Source organism: Malaclemys terrapin, chromosome 24, assembly GCF_027887155.1.
Source record: "Malaclemys terrapin pileata isolate rMalTer1 chromosome 24, rMalTer1.hap1, whole genome shotgun sequence".
NCBI lineage: Eukaryota > Metazoa > Chordata > Testudines > Emydidae > Malaclemys > Malaclemys terrapin.
Genome location: NC_071528.1, coordinates 13,488,622 through 13,506,375, shown reverse-complemented (window position 1 = coordinate 13,506,375; position 17,754 = coordinate 13,488,622). Strand labels below are relative to the sequence as shown.

Here is a 17,754-nt window from a genome sequence, read left to right as displayed (position 1 = left end):
GCTATGGCTCTGATCTTGGGAATGCTTAAGCAGGTGAGTAACTTTTCTCCCATGAGCAGTTCCCTTTAATTGAGATGCGGGTAAAAATGCCATGAGTCCCTGGAGCCTTGTCAGATGAATGGGAGATAGCATCTAGTAGAGACAGGCTCTGCCTAGCACTTGGGCACCGTCACTGAATGATAACGGTTCCTTCTGCATCTTAGTCCATGTGTTTGTAGTCATCCTCGCTGCTTAATTCCCCACACAGCCAGGTTCTGCAAAGCCTCTGAGGTGAGGCCTGATCCAAGGCCCACAGAAGCCCGTGGGCATAAGAATGGCCAGACTGGGTCAAACCAATGGTCCATCTAGCCCAGTATCCTGTCTACCGACAGTGGCCAGTGCCAGGTGCCCCAGAGGGAGTGAACTGAACAGGTAATGATCAAGTGATCTCTCTCCTGCCACCCATCTCCATCCTCTGACAGACAGAGGCTAGGGACACCATTGCTTACCCGTCCTGGCTAATAGCCATTAATGGACTTAATCACCATGAATTTATCCAGTTCTCTTTTAAACTCTGTTATAGTCCTAGCCTTCACAACCTCCTCAGGCAAGGAGTTCCACAAGTTGACTGTGTGTTGTGTGAAGTACTTCCTTTTGTTCAACCTGCTGCCTATTAATTTCACTGGGTGACCCCTGGTTCTTGTGTTACGTGAAGGAATAAATTACACTTCCTTATTCACTTTCTCCACACCTTTCATGATTTTACAGACCTCTATCACGTCCCCCCTTAGTCGTCTCTTTTCCAAGCTGAAAAGTCCCAGTCTTAGTAATCTCTCCTCATAAGGGCTTTGAACTGGGCTCACGGTGCAGCGTGAAGACAGGTGCTAGCGAAGCAGAGACCCAGTCCTACTCTTGTGCGGTCCCGGCGGCAATGCTGGGTTGCATAGGAACCCCCAGTTCCAAGACAAACACGGGCCCTTGCAAAGGGAGTTCTGTGCGCATTGGCCCCGACGGGAGAGCTAAGCTGTCTTGGTTAAACCACAGCGAGGAACTGCAGCCGCTGAGTTTAGAGGCTGATTGCAGCCAGCAGCTAAAGGACAGTGAAAGTGGGGGACTCAGCAAGGCCTGGGGAGAATAATGCGAAATGAAAATACCTGCTGGGCAGGTAGGAAAGCCCAGCCCTGGGTGGGCGCTGCTACTGCTTTTATGGGCTGATGATCTCAAGGTGTGTGGTGGAGGATGTTTTTGTTCTGCTTCATTAAAACCAGGCTGACAGACCCCTGGGAATAGCTGCCTGCCTGCACAGTGAGCCTTTCGGAATGAAATCCCCAATATCCCCACGGAGTTTGATGCCGAAGGAGTTGTTCACAAGCTGGCTGGGACCCAGAGGTGTCCAACTGGGTCTTGGGTTTTGGACTGTCAGTCTGGTGACTTGAGAAAAAGCCACAAACCGGACCACCGTCAACCTCCCAAAACATACGAGGTAACTGCTCAAGACACTGGTGATCGTCCCGCACTGGTGAGGCCTCAGCCGGAGTCCTGCGTTCAGGTCTGGGCGCCGCACTTTAGGAAAGATGGGAGTAAACTGGAGAGAGTCCAGAGGAGAGCAACAAAAATGATCAGAGGTTTAGAAAACCCGACCTATGAGGAGAGAATTGGGCATGTTTAGTCTAGAGAAGAGAAGGCTGAGGGGGGACCTGATAACAGTCTTATAATATGTGAAAGGTTGTTATAAAGAGGAGGAGCCATTGTTCTCCATGTCCACTGAAGGTAGGATAAAAGGGACCAAGAGAGATCTAAATCGGATATTAGGAAAAACTTTGGAACTGTAAGGAAAGTGAAGCACTGGAACAGGTATCTAAAGAGGTTACGGAATCCCTGTCGTTGGAGGATTTAAGAACAGATTAGACAGACACTTGTCAGGGATGGTCTCGGGTTATTTAATCCTGCCTCCGCACAAGCGGTTGGACTAGATGACCTCTTGAGGCCCCTTCCAGCCCTACATTTCTATAATTTCCATTCTCTCTCTCCCTGCGTCTGTCCGTATTTCACACGCAGTATGATGTGTCTGTCTTTCCCACATGTTTTATTGTCATATAAACAGCAGCTGGAATAACAGGTAATCGGGAGGCAAATTCTTGGGGTTTGAATCACGGGACATGCTCTTATCTGCTCTTGTTCCCAGCAGCCGTGCAGTGTGGGAGAGGGGGCCAGGAGCTCCCCGCGCTGACCCTGGGGGTAGGGGTAAGGTTATTGCTCTGTAAATGGGATTAGAAGGCATTTCATCCCGATTCTCTCCTAAGCCTCTCCCTGACAGCCGAGTATGCCAAATATGCGGGTGGTATTGTGCGAGATGGATTAGATCCGACCGCTGTTGCCAACTTGTAAGAAGCCTGGGAGACTCACGCCCTGCTATTCTGGCCAGAACTGGAGTTGGACCAACGTTTGGGAGGTCAAAGGGCAATTGCTTAATAACAATCCAATAATCCAGCATCCAAAACCCTAATCAGGCAGCAAAGCAAAATGCATTCAAGGGAATAAGTTAAATTACGACTAAAGCTGTTAACACGTTCCCTGGGCTCCGCTCTCTTATGTTTATTACTGGATTAAGGATTTTACGGACCTGAAGCCAGGAAAAGCAGAGCTTTCCCCTGGCCGTTGGTGCAAATTTCTCTAGTTCCTGGCTGTCCTATTTCCCTCCCTCTCGTGTGTCTTTTCTTTTCATCTGCTCTTCTTCCTTTGCTGCTGTTCTTTTGCAGTATTTTACACACTTGTGCCATTACTGTTTGGGTTACAGTAGCGCCTCCAGGTTCCATGCAAGGGCCCCAATGTGCTAGGTGCTGCACAGACACCTAGTAACAGGGTCTTCCTCCATGAGTCTGCAGTTTAAATAACACAGGTTATCGGGCAGCGGGATGCTGGTCCTGCGCGGCGCTGAGTACTCCCCTTGCCCCGCAAACTCCCACTTAGTTGGGAGCATTCAGCCTCATGAAGTTTTGGGCTGCCCCGCACGTATGGCATGCTGAGCCCCCATAACGCCACCTGAAATCAGCGGGAGGGGGGACATTCAGGAGCTCAGCACCTCTGCAAAAATCAAGCCCACGCCCTGTCTCGAGTCGGACAATAACTAAAGGGTTGACTTAGGGCCTGTTCCAAAGCCCACTGAAGTCAATGGGAATCTCCTACTAAGTCCCGGTATCAAGTATCAGAGGGATAGCCATGTTAGTCTGAGTCTGGAAAAAGCAACAGAGGGTCCTGTGGCACCTTTAAGACTAACAGAAGTATTGGGAGCAAAAGCTTTCGTGGGTAAGAACCTCACTTCTTCAGATGCAAGCTTATGCTCCCAATACTTCTGTTAGTCTTAAAGGTGCCACAGGACCCTCTGTTGCTAAGTCCTGGTATAACGCCTAGCATGGTGCGGTCCCCGATCTCAGCTGGGGCTGCCTGGCGGCAGCGTAATAAAATACTAACAATAGTGATCGAGATTTTTTTCGTTCTACAAAAGTCGCCCAAAAACGAGAACGTGTTTTTAGGTGGCTTCATTATTTGGGGTTTTATTTTAAAGCCACTCGAATGACAAAGAAACGACGTCCTTTTCACCTGTGCAGCCGGTCCCTCACTTCCCCAGCGAGAGCTGCTGCCACGCACTAATTACACGTTAACAGGAGAAGAAAATTATTAATTTGTTTTTTGAAACGCCTGAGTTATTTGATTCTGAAAAGTCGCCACTGTGCCGAGATTATTGTTTTTTTCCCCTCATTTGAAACTCAGCGGCAAACGTCCATCTTGCAGGTTATGTGCCTGGCATGAATCGAGGTACCACGCAGCCTCCCGCAGGCTTTGGCAGGGCTGGTGTGCTAGGAATTCAGGTGCCATTCAGCTGGTAGGGGAGCTCCCGCAGAGCGTTCGTCCTACACAAAAATCCTGGCAAAAGGCTGACGTCAGTGCGCCTTCAAAGCTGTGACAATAGCCAGGGTTTTAACCTACTGCATGCGAGTGACCCGTGGGCACAAGTTTGATATATGGGGATGGCTTTATTCTCACCACCACCTTCAAATATTTTTAAAGCTGCCCTGAAGAGCTGCAGGATTTTTTTACATTGCAAATGAAACCAGGAAGAGCAAACGAATGCAGAGCAAAGCACCCGTCGTGCCTACGGCTTCGCAGCACATGGTGCCAAGCTCTTCAAGTGGCGTCAACCAGTGTAACGCCACTGAAATCAGCACTGATTTACATCAGAGGAGGATCTGGCCCAGGAAGGCAGGATCAGGATGGAGGGGAAGTTAATCAGACTCTTCTCAGGATCCTCTGAGGTATTTCCTGAGTGTGTTTCTGTGCTGGTACGAGGGACCAGATCAACATCTCCCAGGGAGCAAAATCCTCCAGCTAGCAGTCGCCACTCTGTACCACACTGCAGGGAAGAGACAGGGCTCCTGCACTGAATATGACAGGGATTCTTTTATTGAGGCTGCTGGATAGAGACCCACCATGCGATCCCCTCTACCTCTCTAGCTCCCACCTGGGCCGCCCAATGTTACCACCCAGGGGATCTCCCTAAGTCCTGGCTTGGCTCACGCACCCCTCGAAGGGACTTTGCCCCCAAATTGCATGGGCAAACAAAGCAGGGATTGGAGGAGCCCGTGGTGATTGGGGTGACGTGGGGCAGAGGCATCATGTTTGGGGCTCGGTCAGAACTTGCGCGACGTTTACGGCTGTTTAGATCCGAGCGCTTGGCTCAGTTCCGTCTCTAGCGTGGGGTTTTGCCAAATCTTTTTCCCCTTCGTTTAAGCCATTGTACTTGAAGGGAAATTTAATTAGTAAAATCCCCACCCCCCCCAGCGCTCCACGCTGGGCAAACTCAAAAGATCACTGACTGGCAGATTCCCACCCTGCGCCTAGCCTGGTCGGGGAAATACCACGAATAAACTCGCAGCTGCTCAGAGCTTGCATTTCGCCCTAGCCACATGGAACGGGAAGCTCGGCAGACTCCGTGCCCGGTTCTATGTTGAGAACCCCTGGGTTCTAAGCTCTGGGTTCTAAGCTCCTGAACACACAGCTTCCGGGTTCCCATCGCCCACTTGGGAGCAGGCAATACACTTGAGCTACTTACTCGTTGGTCGAACATAAACCTTCAGCTTTAAGCAGGGCCTGTCCACCATGTTAGGGGGAGAAGCAGCTGGAAGAAACACAAAGGAGAGAGAGAGAAAATACAGCGGTGTTAGAAGAGGAGCGTGACATTTGCCTTAGCAAAGACCAGCACAGTGCTACCTTTTAAACCGGCAGCATCTCACACTGCAGCTCCCCCGGCTCGCGGCACACTGAACACGAGCCAGTTTATTGAGGACGACAGTATAGGCCAGAAAGGCACCTAACTCCCTTAGACACTTTTGCAACTCCCAACCATCGTGCCCAGAGGCACAACTCAGGGTCAGGGCCATGCTGAACTGGGTGTGTGACGAACACATATAAAGACACGGCCTCTGCGCCAAAGATCTTTACATCCTAAGCAGACGAGCGACATGTGAGGGGTGTGGGTGGAGGAGGGAGAGGATCAGGCAGGTGCGATTTTTATAGACATATGGGTCATTGCGATTTTTCAACGAATGAGGGCTGCCCCTCAAGCCAGTGTTAATTGGCTGATTTCTTATAGGCATCTCACCAGAGCTGGGAGATATTTGCAGAGGGCAGTAGCCTGAAGGATCATTGATCTATTTCTAACCCCTCCTGAATTCGCCTATAAATAGCAGTTCCAGCTAAGCACACAGATTTTCCTTCTATGGCAACTGCCGAGCCGCCGCTGTTGCTTCGTATCACAGCTGGGAGGTGGGGAATCTAGACTCTCCCTGTGACTCTCAGCGGACTCTTTTCTGTTCAATATTTAGCAATCAGGTCGCTACGCCCGTATTCAAGCAGGACAGAAATGTTAGCCCTGTCTCCGGTGCTGCTAGCGTTTCGTGCGGCTGGACTCCCCAGGACAGAGTTTCCGCACCACCAGCAGCCCCAGCCATGGGGGGAAACAAGGCTCGAGTGAGCAGCTCAGACCAGCCCCGCACACGGGGGGGAGCTCCACTCAGGCTAGCTCCACATGGTGTCCCAGTTTCCCTTTGGGAAATATGGTCACCCAACCATGGCTTAGAGCACGGCCCACTTCCCTCACCCAGACCCATTAACACGACTCAGCCCAGACCTCGAAAAAACGGGGGCTGAGTCTCTGAATGCCAGCAATTGGTTTTTGCGAGGTGGACAGCTGGCGCCCTGGGAAATGGGCTGAGGCCCACCAAACTCATTCCACACAGGGGCCTGTGAGCACCCATCAGACATGGGCTCCTGGGGACTGGGATTCCGGAGGCCTAGACCTGCCACCAATTCCCCTGTGTGATTTTGGGCAAATCACTCGATCTCCCTACATTTCTCATTTGTCAAGTGGGGGTAAAAGTCTTTCCTTTCCCCAACCCCTTGTTGGTTTGGACTGTAAGCTCTCCTGGGCAGGGGCTGTCTCTCATTCTTTTGTACAGCGCCTAGCACGACGAGGCCGTGATCGCAGCTGGGATCTCTAGGGCCAGGATGTTTTTCAAATATCTGGCAGTTTACAGACTATCCAGGGATGTTGCTCATGATCTGAGGTTCTCTGCACTATACAAAACCGGGTGCCACTTTCCTTTAAAACTGCCACTTGCAAAGCTACTGCAAAGGGCGTGTGTGTAAGAAATGCCTTTTCTGTGGCTTTCTACTGAGCGGAGAAGGACATCTGGGGTCTCCTAGATGGAACTCGCCCTCAAAAGGCAATGAATTAAAAACGGATGAAGCAAAATACTTTATTTGTTCTACCCAATGCCTAATCAGCCAGTGGAACTCTCTGCCACATGATATTATGGAGGCTTAGTGGGATTCCAAAGGGGATTTGACATTTGTACGGATAATAAAAACACCCACAGTTATATTGCATAGCCTGAAAATGTAAAATGGGGGACAAATCCTCATGCTCAGAGGATGGATCAACAACTGACTCACTGGGGCAGCTTGTCCCATTTCTTGCACCTTGCTCTGAAACTTCTGGTACTACTGGAGCCAGGTCAGACAGAGTGACCGCTGGAGTGCTCTGGTATGTTAGTCCCTGTCCCCCTGACATGCGCATGCAGCAGTGAAATCTTTCGCTGAGTTTAATTTTTGACTTGATCTTTTTTAGCTTTGGTGTCATCACAGCAGCTGTCGAGTCTGCAGCTCCAGCGAGGTGACTGGCCGTAGAATGTAACACTTCCCAGAAGCAAGGTCCGGTCTCCCTTGTGCTTTCCCGGCTCTAACCTACTTGGCTCTCAAGTCGCTGAGATAATGGGGCTTCCTACTGAGCTTCCATATGGGTTGGAATCCGGGGCTATAAAAGGGGAGACAAGCTAGTCTGGGAGAGAGAATGCACATCCAGCCATCTCTGCTTGACCTCCAGCTGCTCCCAGCTCCCTTTAAGGAGCTTAAAAGTTTGAAGGCATCAATTGCATTATTGAAGTGATCCCGGCCACTTAAACCGCCTCTTTGATCAACACTTAACTGGTGTCAAAAGTTGCCCGACCCCGGGCTGTGCCTTTCTGCCGGACTGTCCCTGGATACATGTTCTAACTGCAAAAAAATGTCTGCCAAGCCAGATTTCATGCTTGTTACAGACTCCTTCAATCGAAGGAAGGGAAGGGGGGGCGTTGTGTGTGAAACCCCTGCTGCGGGAGAATTACAGGCGCAGCGGATGCAGGGGGCACCTCAAAGCCTCGTTGAAGTTTGCCTGAGCGGCTACTGAAGGGGAACAGTTTGCAATTAAAAGGGTGCCATGTGAAAAGCATGGGGGTGGGGGGAGAAGAGATTAGGTTGGGGAGGGGGCTAAGCCGGAGTGATGGGGAGAGGGACTGTGTGTTGGGTGGGGGGAAGGGGCAGAATTGAACAAGGTGAGGTGGGTTTTTAACTCGCTCTGAGACTGATCCTCTCTGACAGCCCCGACCCCCAGCTGTGCTGATGAGAAAAGCCTGCTGCTCCCCCCCTCTCGGGGTCATCTCAAATAAATGTTAAAGCAGCTTGAACCATTGAGTGTGAGTATGTTCACCAGGGGGGCAGGGCCCTTGAGTGCAGACATTCCTCCCACCCGCACCAGGGCTGTCCTCTCTGCACCCGGCCCACACCCTAGATACCATGCCAGCAAAACCGAGCAGCGCTTTTTCCATGGGAGACAGACTCTCCCAGGAAGGGTATTGTGCTCCATTAGGAATCGAACCCCTGAGATTCCCAGGCCCAGCCACAAACAGGAAGGGAATTGTTTGCATAACACACAGCCAGAGACATGAGCCTTGTAATCTACCCCTCCGATCATTTTCACTGCTCTTCTCTGAGCACTTGGTCAATATCTTTCTGGAGCCCAGAAACAAGAACAGCCATGCTGGGTCAGACCAAAAGTCTGTCCAGCCCAGTATCCTGTCGTCTGTCAATGGCCAATGCCAGGTGCTTCAGAGGGAGTGAACAGAACAGGTAATCATCAAGTGATCCATCCCCTGTCACCCATTCACATCTTCTGGCAAACGGAGGCTAGGGACACCATCCCTGCCCATCCTGGCTAATAGCCATTGATGGACCTATCCTCCATGAACTTATCTAGTTCCTTTTTGAACCCTGTTACTGTCTTGGCCCTCACATCATCCTCTGGCAAGGAGTTCCACCGGTTGACTGTGCGTTGTGTAAAGAAAACAAACACTGTCCCAAGCAGGATCGCATTAATACCATGGGACTAACTGAAGACGATGTTTTTATGTATGTTTCTATCTACATTCACCACAGCATCTAAACGCTTCTTAAACATTGATCAGTTCATTCTGAGAGGGGGAGAAGTGCTCTTATCCCCATTTGACCGCTGGCGAACAGAGACACAAGTGACTTGCCCAAGGTCATGCTGGGAGTCTGTGGCCCAGCTAAGATGCTGTCTTGCATCCCAGTCCAGTGTCTTAACCACAAAACCAGCCTTGGATTCTTTTGTAGCCATATCCCACCGAGGCCTCCTGGCTAACCTGCTCTCGGTTCTCCTCTTTCAGTCTCACTGCTTCCCCAGTTCCTCTCTGCCTTCAGCTCCGTGCGTCAGGAATTCATTTTCTCTGGTGCATTTTCCCAAGCCACATCTCATTTGGTCACTGCCTGGCCATATTCCTAATCTCTGTGTCCCTTTGCGCTTTATTGTTTCTCTGTCCTCATCAGCATTTCATGGATTCAGAGATTCCAAGGCCAGAAGGGACCACTGTGATCATGTAGTCTGACCTCCTGTATAACACGGACCCTGGGACTTCCCTGAATTAAGTCCTCTTTGAACTAGAGCAGAGCTTTTAGGGGGAAAAAAACTCATCTTGATTTTAAAGTGGCCAGTGATGGAGAATCCACCATAGCGCTTGGTAAGTTGCTCCAATGGTTAATTACTCTCGCTATTAGAAATTTGCAATGTATTTCCAGTCTGAATCCGTCTAACTTCAACTTGTAGCCAGTGGATTTTACACCATAGTTGCTCCCCTGTGTAGGTACAGATGCTCCCTGGGTTACGCCAGACCCGACTTATGCAAATTCACACTTACTGAAAAAGTTCCATAAGCCAGAAATAGAATTTTCGAGTTGCAGAAATTTTTGCGTAACGTACGGGTATATGTTTCCGACTTACACAAAATTCGAGTTACGCAAGGCTTTCTGGAACGGAGTGATTGCATAAGTCGGGGGGCATCTGTACATATAAACTGTGAATAAGTCGCCCCTTAACCTTCTCTTAGTTAAGCTAAATAGATTGCGTCTCTCACTAGAAGGCAGGTTTTCTAACCCACTAATCACTCTCCTGGCTCTTCTCTGAGCCCTCTCCAATTTACCACCCCCCTTCTGGAAGTGTGGGACCACAGCTGGATACAGACTCAAACGCCTCCCAATTTACTGCCACCCCTGGGTTTCACGGCAGCGCTGGTCACTCCCTCTCTTTGAGATCAGGAACGAAGAGGCGTGAAAGGATCAGCCCTAAAGGGGCGGGTGGATTTTGTGGGAAGGGCTCTGTGTCAGGAAACATACAACTGACTTCACACAGGGCATTGAATGGCCCCATCCAATGAGAACAACCTGCAGTTACTGCCAACGTGGGCAGGATCTAAAGGAGTGGCGTTCAGCTGAAGGGTCTCTCCACGCTTCCTCCCCCCTCTGTCCCCAAAGTCCCAGGAGCAGGCAGCCCTCCCCTCCCCTTTAGAAACTGGCTTCCATCCAGCTAAACCTGGATTCCTTTCCTCTGGACCTTGGGAAAAGGAAGCAGAGAAACTCTAGGGTCGGAGCGACTGGACAGAGCACAAAATGACATGTCACACAGGCCTGAAAGCAGCAGACTTGGGATCCAGGGACCCCTGGACTCTAATCCTATCCCTGTCGTCGGCTTCCAGTCTGCGGCCGCGTCGCTCCCAACGTTCCCCTCTGCCACCCCGGCTAGGCCTGGATACCTAGAGAACGATAGGACGTCAGCACCACTCCCAGGCCGACCCTTCGCTGCTGCGATCCCAGCCTGGAGAGGGCAGGAGGCAGCTGACTTTGTGATGCCTAACCAATGCCATTTCTCCCCCTCCATGCTATACCCGCGGGTTCCCCCCACGAGCGGCGCTGCCAAGCCACCGCGGCCTCCCCGAGCGCTCCGTTAATGACGGGCGTGTGCTTTCAGTGCCCCGCTGGGAAGCAGCAACGCCTCGAGCCCTTCCCCAGTCGCCTGCTCTGTGCCAGGGGAGGGAGCTGGCATCGAGACAGGCAGGAAAGGGCCGATGTTTCTCCATTGTGTGGACCCGACAAAGCCGGGAGCCGGCGCTGCGCGTTTCACGCCGAGGGGAGAGGAACAAGCGGCTGCCAGGAACATCATAATCAGAGCCCACAGAAAACGGTGAGAGAACTGGGTCTGCGCGGGTGCTTGGGCCTGCTGAGTCGCTGATACCCAAAGTCACCTGGGCCTGGGGGAGGAGACGACACACGCAGAGTCTGGGAAGAGCCAAGCAGCCCAGTTCACAGCAGCAGGCGCTCCCCTCCATCTCTCCCAACCCAGAGACTGGGAACTCCAGGGAGGGGCCCCAAAGGGGGCTCCCCTTAAGGGCCTGGGGAGTCTTGCTCCAGAGAGTCAAATATTTTGTAGGCATTAGCTCTGCCTACAGCCCTTCCAGCAGGCCCGAGGTGCAGCCTGGGACATGCTTGTCCCATTTTCTCTTGGCACATGGGGGTGGAAGCCACTGCCCCCCCGCCCCCCACCCAAGGTTTGTGCAGAACGTTGTTACTCAGGGTATAGGAGTGGATCAAAGGACCAAGGCAGCAACAATAGAAACAGAGTTGGGTGGGGACCAGACAAGCCCCCCGCCCCTCCCCTATCCCTGACAGGAACAGTTCAGGGGAGGGCAGCCCCCCAAAAGGCAGGTTAACAGGAGCAGGTTAGTCAAATGCCCCCCAAAGCTCTTGGGGCAGGGAGGGAATGAAAGGCCCTTCTGCTAACAAGGGGTTAAGAGAAATCAGAACATAGGTGCGTTTGGGGGGTGGTTTGCTCATCGCTCCCTGAACCAGGGCTCAAAGGGGAGAGCGGAGACCCCGAAAATGCAGCTACCAGAGCGGCTCTGCAATGCTAGCAAGGAGAGGCACTCGAGTGCCAAGCTCTTCTGGGTTTGCACTGGGAAAGGAAGGAGCTGCGCTGGCTCCCATAGAACCTGGAGGGCAGCACAGCCTGAGGTTGCAATGCAATCCAATACCCAGGAAACAGCAGCCAACTCCTTAGGCCAGGAGCCCTGAGGAAACGCCATTTGCTTGAGAAAAAACAGGAATAGATTCATAGGCCCCAAAAACCCACCCAACTCCCAGAGAAGCCAGGATACAGTCTGCCTACAAATTCTAAACAGCCATCCCTATAGAGCCAGAGGCCCTGTGCAAAGGCCATTATATAGTGAGGAAGCAGGGGGTGGAGTCATGCCTTAGACCACACCCACTTCCAGAGACAAGCTATAAAAGGCTGGCTCTAGGTACAGCCAGGTTTCTGCTGCTGGGTGGGGCTGTGGTGAGTAGGCTGGTATTAAGGGCTGTAGCAGAATAGATATGAAACACTTTCCTGTGGTGGCTGTCAGGGAGTCTAGATGAATGTGGTTTGCTAGTTAAAGCTTTATTTCCAGGCTGAATTTGGTTAGCTTCAACTTCTGGCCACTGGATCTTCAACCTTGGCTGCTAGGTTGAAGAGTCCTGCACTGTCAAATATTTGTTCCCCATGTTTGTACTAATAGATTGTGATCAAGTCACCCCTTAACCTTCTCTTTGTTATGCTAAATAGATTGAGCTCCTAGAGACATCTGCTATACGGCAAGTTTCTTAATCCTTTAATCATTCTCCTGGCTCTTCTCTGAACTGCCTCTGATTTATGAACAGTCCTGGAATTGTGGACACTGGTATGAGCTACAGTATTCCAGCAGCAGTTGCACTAGTGCCAAATACAGGGGTAAAATAATCTCTCTTCTCCTCCAGATTTCTGTTAATGTGTCCAAGGATCACATTAGCTCTTTTGGCCAGCACTGCACTGGGAATTTATGTTCAGCTGATTATCCACCACAATACCGAAATCTTTTTGAGTTACTGCCTCCCAGGAGAGAGTTCCCCGTCCTCCAAGTATGGCCTATGTCTTTTTGTTCCTAGAGGTGTCCGTTTACATGTACTAAAACACACCCTGTTTGCTTGTGCCTAGCTTACCAAGCCGTGCACGTCACTTCGCAGCAGTGACCTGTCCTCATTTATCACCCCAATTTTAGTGTCCCCCTGCAGTGGAGGGGAAGCTGCTGATGTGTGAACGTTGTGGTGATGGAAAAGCTTCATCAGACTATCCCGCTTAGAGCAGAGAGCGTGGGTCTGGCCGGGCCGACATGAATCCCTTTGTGTGACGTGACCAGAGCCAGCTGTTGCCAGTACCTTTCAATATTGTTCAACGGCCTGTGCGGTGACATTGATAATTTACAATGACACTTATTAACAATAGGAGAGTATCATCATCCCCTCCCAGCCCTTCAGGCGCCCGTAGCAGGGAGGGGCTTCCCTTTAGGAGGTGTGAGAACTCGACCATTGCATGACTCCTTGGGGGGCTTCGTGCTGTTGTCTGTTTCGAGTGGCGGTCTGTGCGCCTTTCCCCCTTAACAGGGAAAACGAAGATAAAAGCACGTAATAAAAATAATACTCATTGGGAGAGATAAAAGGCGTAATTGCAATAATTATCTTGGCAAAACTCCCCTCTCCAAATGGAAAATGGAATTTTTTTTATGTGCATTTTAAAAAGAACGTATTTATTTTTTAATTAAAAAGGGAAGGAGGAAATTATTCTCAATAAAGTTTAATTTAAAAGTTGAAGCAGGGGGAGCTAGGAGGTGTGATTCTCCCAACTGCTATTGTTAATGGGCCTCATGTCCCACCCTTGCGCACACATAATCCTCTCCTCTCCAAATGGGGAGGGGGAAGACATACACCCCCTCTCCGGATGGATCCCCCATGTCCTTCTAGGTGGGGACACACACAGCCCTCTCCAGGCCACACCACCACACCCCTCTCCTCTCCAAAGGGGCTCCCCTGCTCCAACTTTGATGAGGAAAACAGCTCCGCGTGCCCCTCCCTGTTTGCAAGGATGAACTAACCCAGGCTTGGCAGCCGCCCTGCCAATACCAGCTGTTAGGGAGGGGACCCGACAACCCTGGCTGAACATCCCAAGCGTTGCCACCAGCCGCAGCTGCCCATCCACATCGTGCTCGTGCGGCAGCCGCCCGTCTCTGGCGGGGGCAGCTGGGGCAGTGTTCCTGCCCACTTAGCTCTTTGCTGGCTGCCCACAAAGTGCTGGGTTGATTTTCATTTCTCCCCAATGGCTCTGAAAGCTCTTAACAGCACAGGCCCCTGGCTGTCCTCCAGCTCTCCTCCTCCTGCTCCATGTACTCAAAGCAAGCCACACGCACGCACACCCTAACACACCATCCCCCCCAGGGACCGGGCCTTGGCTGCAAAGGGCCGAGGTTCTGGATCCGCCCCCCGCCATCCTGTCTCTGGGCCTGATCGAGATCAGTCCAGTATCATTCAGAAGCGACTCGATTGACTGATCTCAACTTGTGGTCGGTGAGCTCAGAACTGGGCCCACTGCCCACCTCCCTCGCTCCAGAGAAACTGCTCAAAATCATGACTACCTCTTGGTGATTTCATTGTTCAGCAACAGACACGCCGCCCCATCCTTATTCCCTTCCCTTGTTACGTCCTGCCAGGCGCACTCTCCATTCGAGCCGCAATATAATTTTCCAAGTGCTCTTTAAAAACGGTATCTTATTGCAGCCATGACCATGCTCCCAGCCTGCTCCAGGGCTGGCCAGCTGGGGTGGTAAGCTCTGTGCTGCAAGGACTAGTTTAACGGTTGTCTTGTGTGCATTGGGCATGCTTGCTGGGGCCTCGATAACTATGAATTAATAAATAGCAGGTTTATGAGTAACCTGATAGGGAGAGGGAGCATTGTTTATAATTGTTAATGGTTATCATTTAACATCTGTTACAGTACTGCCTAGAAGTCAGCTCGGTTGGGCTCCATTACGCAAGGTGCTGTAGATACTTATAGTCAATAGCTGTCCCACTATCTTTCACTCAACTGTTCAACAATCCTGAGTCGGGTTCCCCAAAATCACAAGATTGGTATAAAAATTGTATGTTTTTTTTAAAGGTTGGGCTCCTTTCTATTTGTCCTCTGGATTTTATTGCCTTCAAGGCATCACGTTTTCAAGCATTTGGCTGGAGTCACGAGAGCTAGACACAGACTTTTGTTTTAAAAGGGAAGCTGAGATTCTCACGTGACTCCAGGAGCTGGAGCTTTAGGAAAAACACCAAATTATCGCAAGACTTGGTGACCCGACAACCCTGCCCCAAAGAGCTTATAGTCTGAAAGACAAGACATGCCAGGTGGAGGAGACAAACGAGCAGTTCCACCACTCTGTCCACACAACCTGGGGATCTGCCCACTCAGACGCACCCATGCACACACTCAGAATATACACAGTGCTGTTGAGGGTACGTCTACACTGCAATCAGAGGTGTGACCGCTGCCCACGTAGGCAAACCCAAGCTAGCTTGGATCTAGCCAGCTTCCTAAAAACAACGGCCAAGCCGTGGCCGCATGGGCGACAATATGAACTAGCCACTTGAGTATAAGCCCACCCGGAATACTGGGTACGTACTCAAGCTGCAGGCTAGCTAGATCAAAGCTAACTCGGGTGTGTCTACACATGCCACAATCACACCTCCCAACTGCAGTGCAGACGTACCCTGATAATCCTGTCCAGCCATCTTCTCTGCCCCCGGTTCTGTTCTTCCCTCTGGATCTCCTCTCATGCTGGGCCAAGTTCTGGTGCTCTCACCCAGGTCACATCCATTATTATTGTAGTACAGGAGGACCTACAGGCCCCAGGTGAGATCAGGGCAGAAGGGAAACAGAGGTACCGAGAGGCCAGGTGATGTGCCCAAGTCACCCAGCAAGTCAGTGACAGAGCTGGGAATAGATCCAATTAGTTCATTCCTCCACTGCTGCCCTCTGCCCAGCTGCCGCCTGGGGGTGTCCCAAGATGCTGTGGAGTCTCAAAAACAGGAGAAGGAAGGTTCAGGCGGGAGCCACATGCTGGTAAGTGGCAGGGTGTTTGGAGGTGGGCGGGTCCCAGATGGAGTGTCCACAGCCTGCCCCAGCTGCATGGATAATCTCTGTTCGCTTAGAGTCCCACCATTGAATTCTGGGACTCGTGACCGTCTCTTTGATATGCAGCCTGGCCTCCAACCCTGCATCCAAACTGAAATCGTGGAATGAGGGAAGGAGTAAAAGGCCCTTATTTATGCTGGGAATTTGCCCTTGTCACAGCCATCGGTAGCCAGCCTCTGGCCTAGCAGCGTCAGTGCAAACCTCTAGTGCAGACAGGCTGGGGCCAGAGAGCACCAGGGCGAAACGTGGCTTGTAGCACCTTTGTCTAGCCACACCAGGGATTTGCAATCATGCAGCTACACTGAGAACTGGCCGCCGATGGGCTGAAATCCCCAGCCCAGACAAGGCCTCCGAGTCACTGGCTATTTCTTAACTCCACAGTCTAAAGGGACGCAGCCTAGCTTCGTAAGACAGCAAGCGGCATCCTACTTGCTGTTCCTGTAAGTGTTTGTGTGTGTGTGTGTGTATGCATGTTCCCGTCCACCCCCTGCCGGGCCTGTCTGCTCCAGAGGCTTGTTTGCAGGCGGGCGAGTGAAATGTTACCGAGAGCTCCAGTTCTTAGTGCTCATTTGTAATGTACCTGCCAGCGCAGACAGGGCTCATCTGTAACGTACCTGCCAGGCCCCCGCTTGCCGCTGTCTTGTTACGGGGTCCAGCACGTTTCATGTCATTTATCTGTTTTCAGCAAATAAATTCTTTGCAGCTTCCAGGGGATTTGATCTAGTGGATAAGGGCTGGGACTCAGGACACCTGGGTTCCCTTTCCAGCTCTGCTTCTGACCGGCTGTATGACCTTGGGTGAGGTCCTTCCCCCTCTCTGTGCCTCAGTTTCCCCTCCCACCCATTGTCTATTCAGATTGCTTTGCAGCAGGGACTCCCTCTCCCTATGTGTCTGTGAAGCATCCAGCACAATGGGGTTCTGATCTAGGTTGGGGCCAAATAATTAACCATAATGTTTAGCGTTGGAGTCAGGTCACATGTCTGGTCCCCCCCCTAATCTTGCAAAATTCCCCATTAACTTGACTTTCCTATTTCAGCTCATGTATCATTTTCTCTCCCCAAGCTCCCAAATCACCTTCCTTTGGCTTAACAACCTGATTACTTCATCCAAGTACCCATCTCCGACTGGGAAAGATGTGTCAGGCTCTTGGGCTCTTCTCTCCTTACCTACGGATCTTTGTTTTAAATGGATTAACAGGTATCCTAAACTGAAACCAACAGGGAGCTGAAATCCTGAAGCATCTCTGCTCCACTCTGCTCCATCTCTGCTCCACTCAATCAGACTCCACTCTGATTCCCAGGCATAATGATTTGTTTCCCAAGGAGTGATCCAGCACATTGTCTTGATTGTGCCGCACCCGGATCATGAACTAACCTCCTAAGCTGGGGAGAGACCAAGTAACCCAGTTCCAGATCTTCAGAACCCAGCTGTAAATTCTGATCCAATACGAATCGGCAAATGGGTCTCGCCATTTGCTCGTGTCCCCAGCGCCGGCTCTTAACCTTGACCCAGAACTGGGAACACAAAGCTTCGTCTCTATGCCTGCGAGGTTAATGGAATTCCAATTTGTGAGCTCTAGAAGGAGGTAATTTCTTTTCTTTCATGTCTGCTAAATACGGTTCCTCAAAGAGGCATAATTTCTAATGTTCCGCATGACATGAATTCTAACTGGTTTAGCAATGATCAGTTTCACCATTTACTCCTGTGTAATCTCTCCCTAACGACATTAAAAAATAAAATAATAATAAAAAAACAGAATAAGAAAAGAGAGAGTTGTAGACGCAGTTATTTCACGAGTGACATTTTATGGGGGAGGGGAGAATGGTAATTTAATCTAGATAAAAGGAACAAATTAAGTGGTTTCCAAACAGATGCTTTAGAAAAAGGGGAAAAATAATAAGAAAGATAACGGGGCTAGTAGTTCCCACACAAAAGGAGAAGGGCGTCTGGCTTCAAATGACACCATCAAGTGCTTTTGGGTCATGATTTTTAATTTTTTGAATTTTAACCTTTAATTGCAAAACTCCTGG

At 50.8% G+C, this 17,754-nt stretch overlaps 1 protein-coding gene across 1 annotated transcript in view; it reads right to left on the bottom strand.

Annotated features, from left to right (window-relative positions):
• The window catches only part of EFNA2 (ephrin A2), a 149,857-nt gene that overhangs the window by 6,070 nt on the left and 126,033 nt on the right, over window positions 1-17,754 (bottom strand). The window contains exon 3 of the mRNA XM_054013892.1: window positions 5,090-5,155. Coding sequence (XP_053869867.1) covers window positions 5,090-5,155 — 66 coding nt within the window. The remainder of the gene's footprint in view (window positions 1-5,089; window positions 5,156-17,754) is intronic.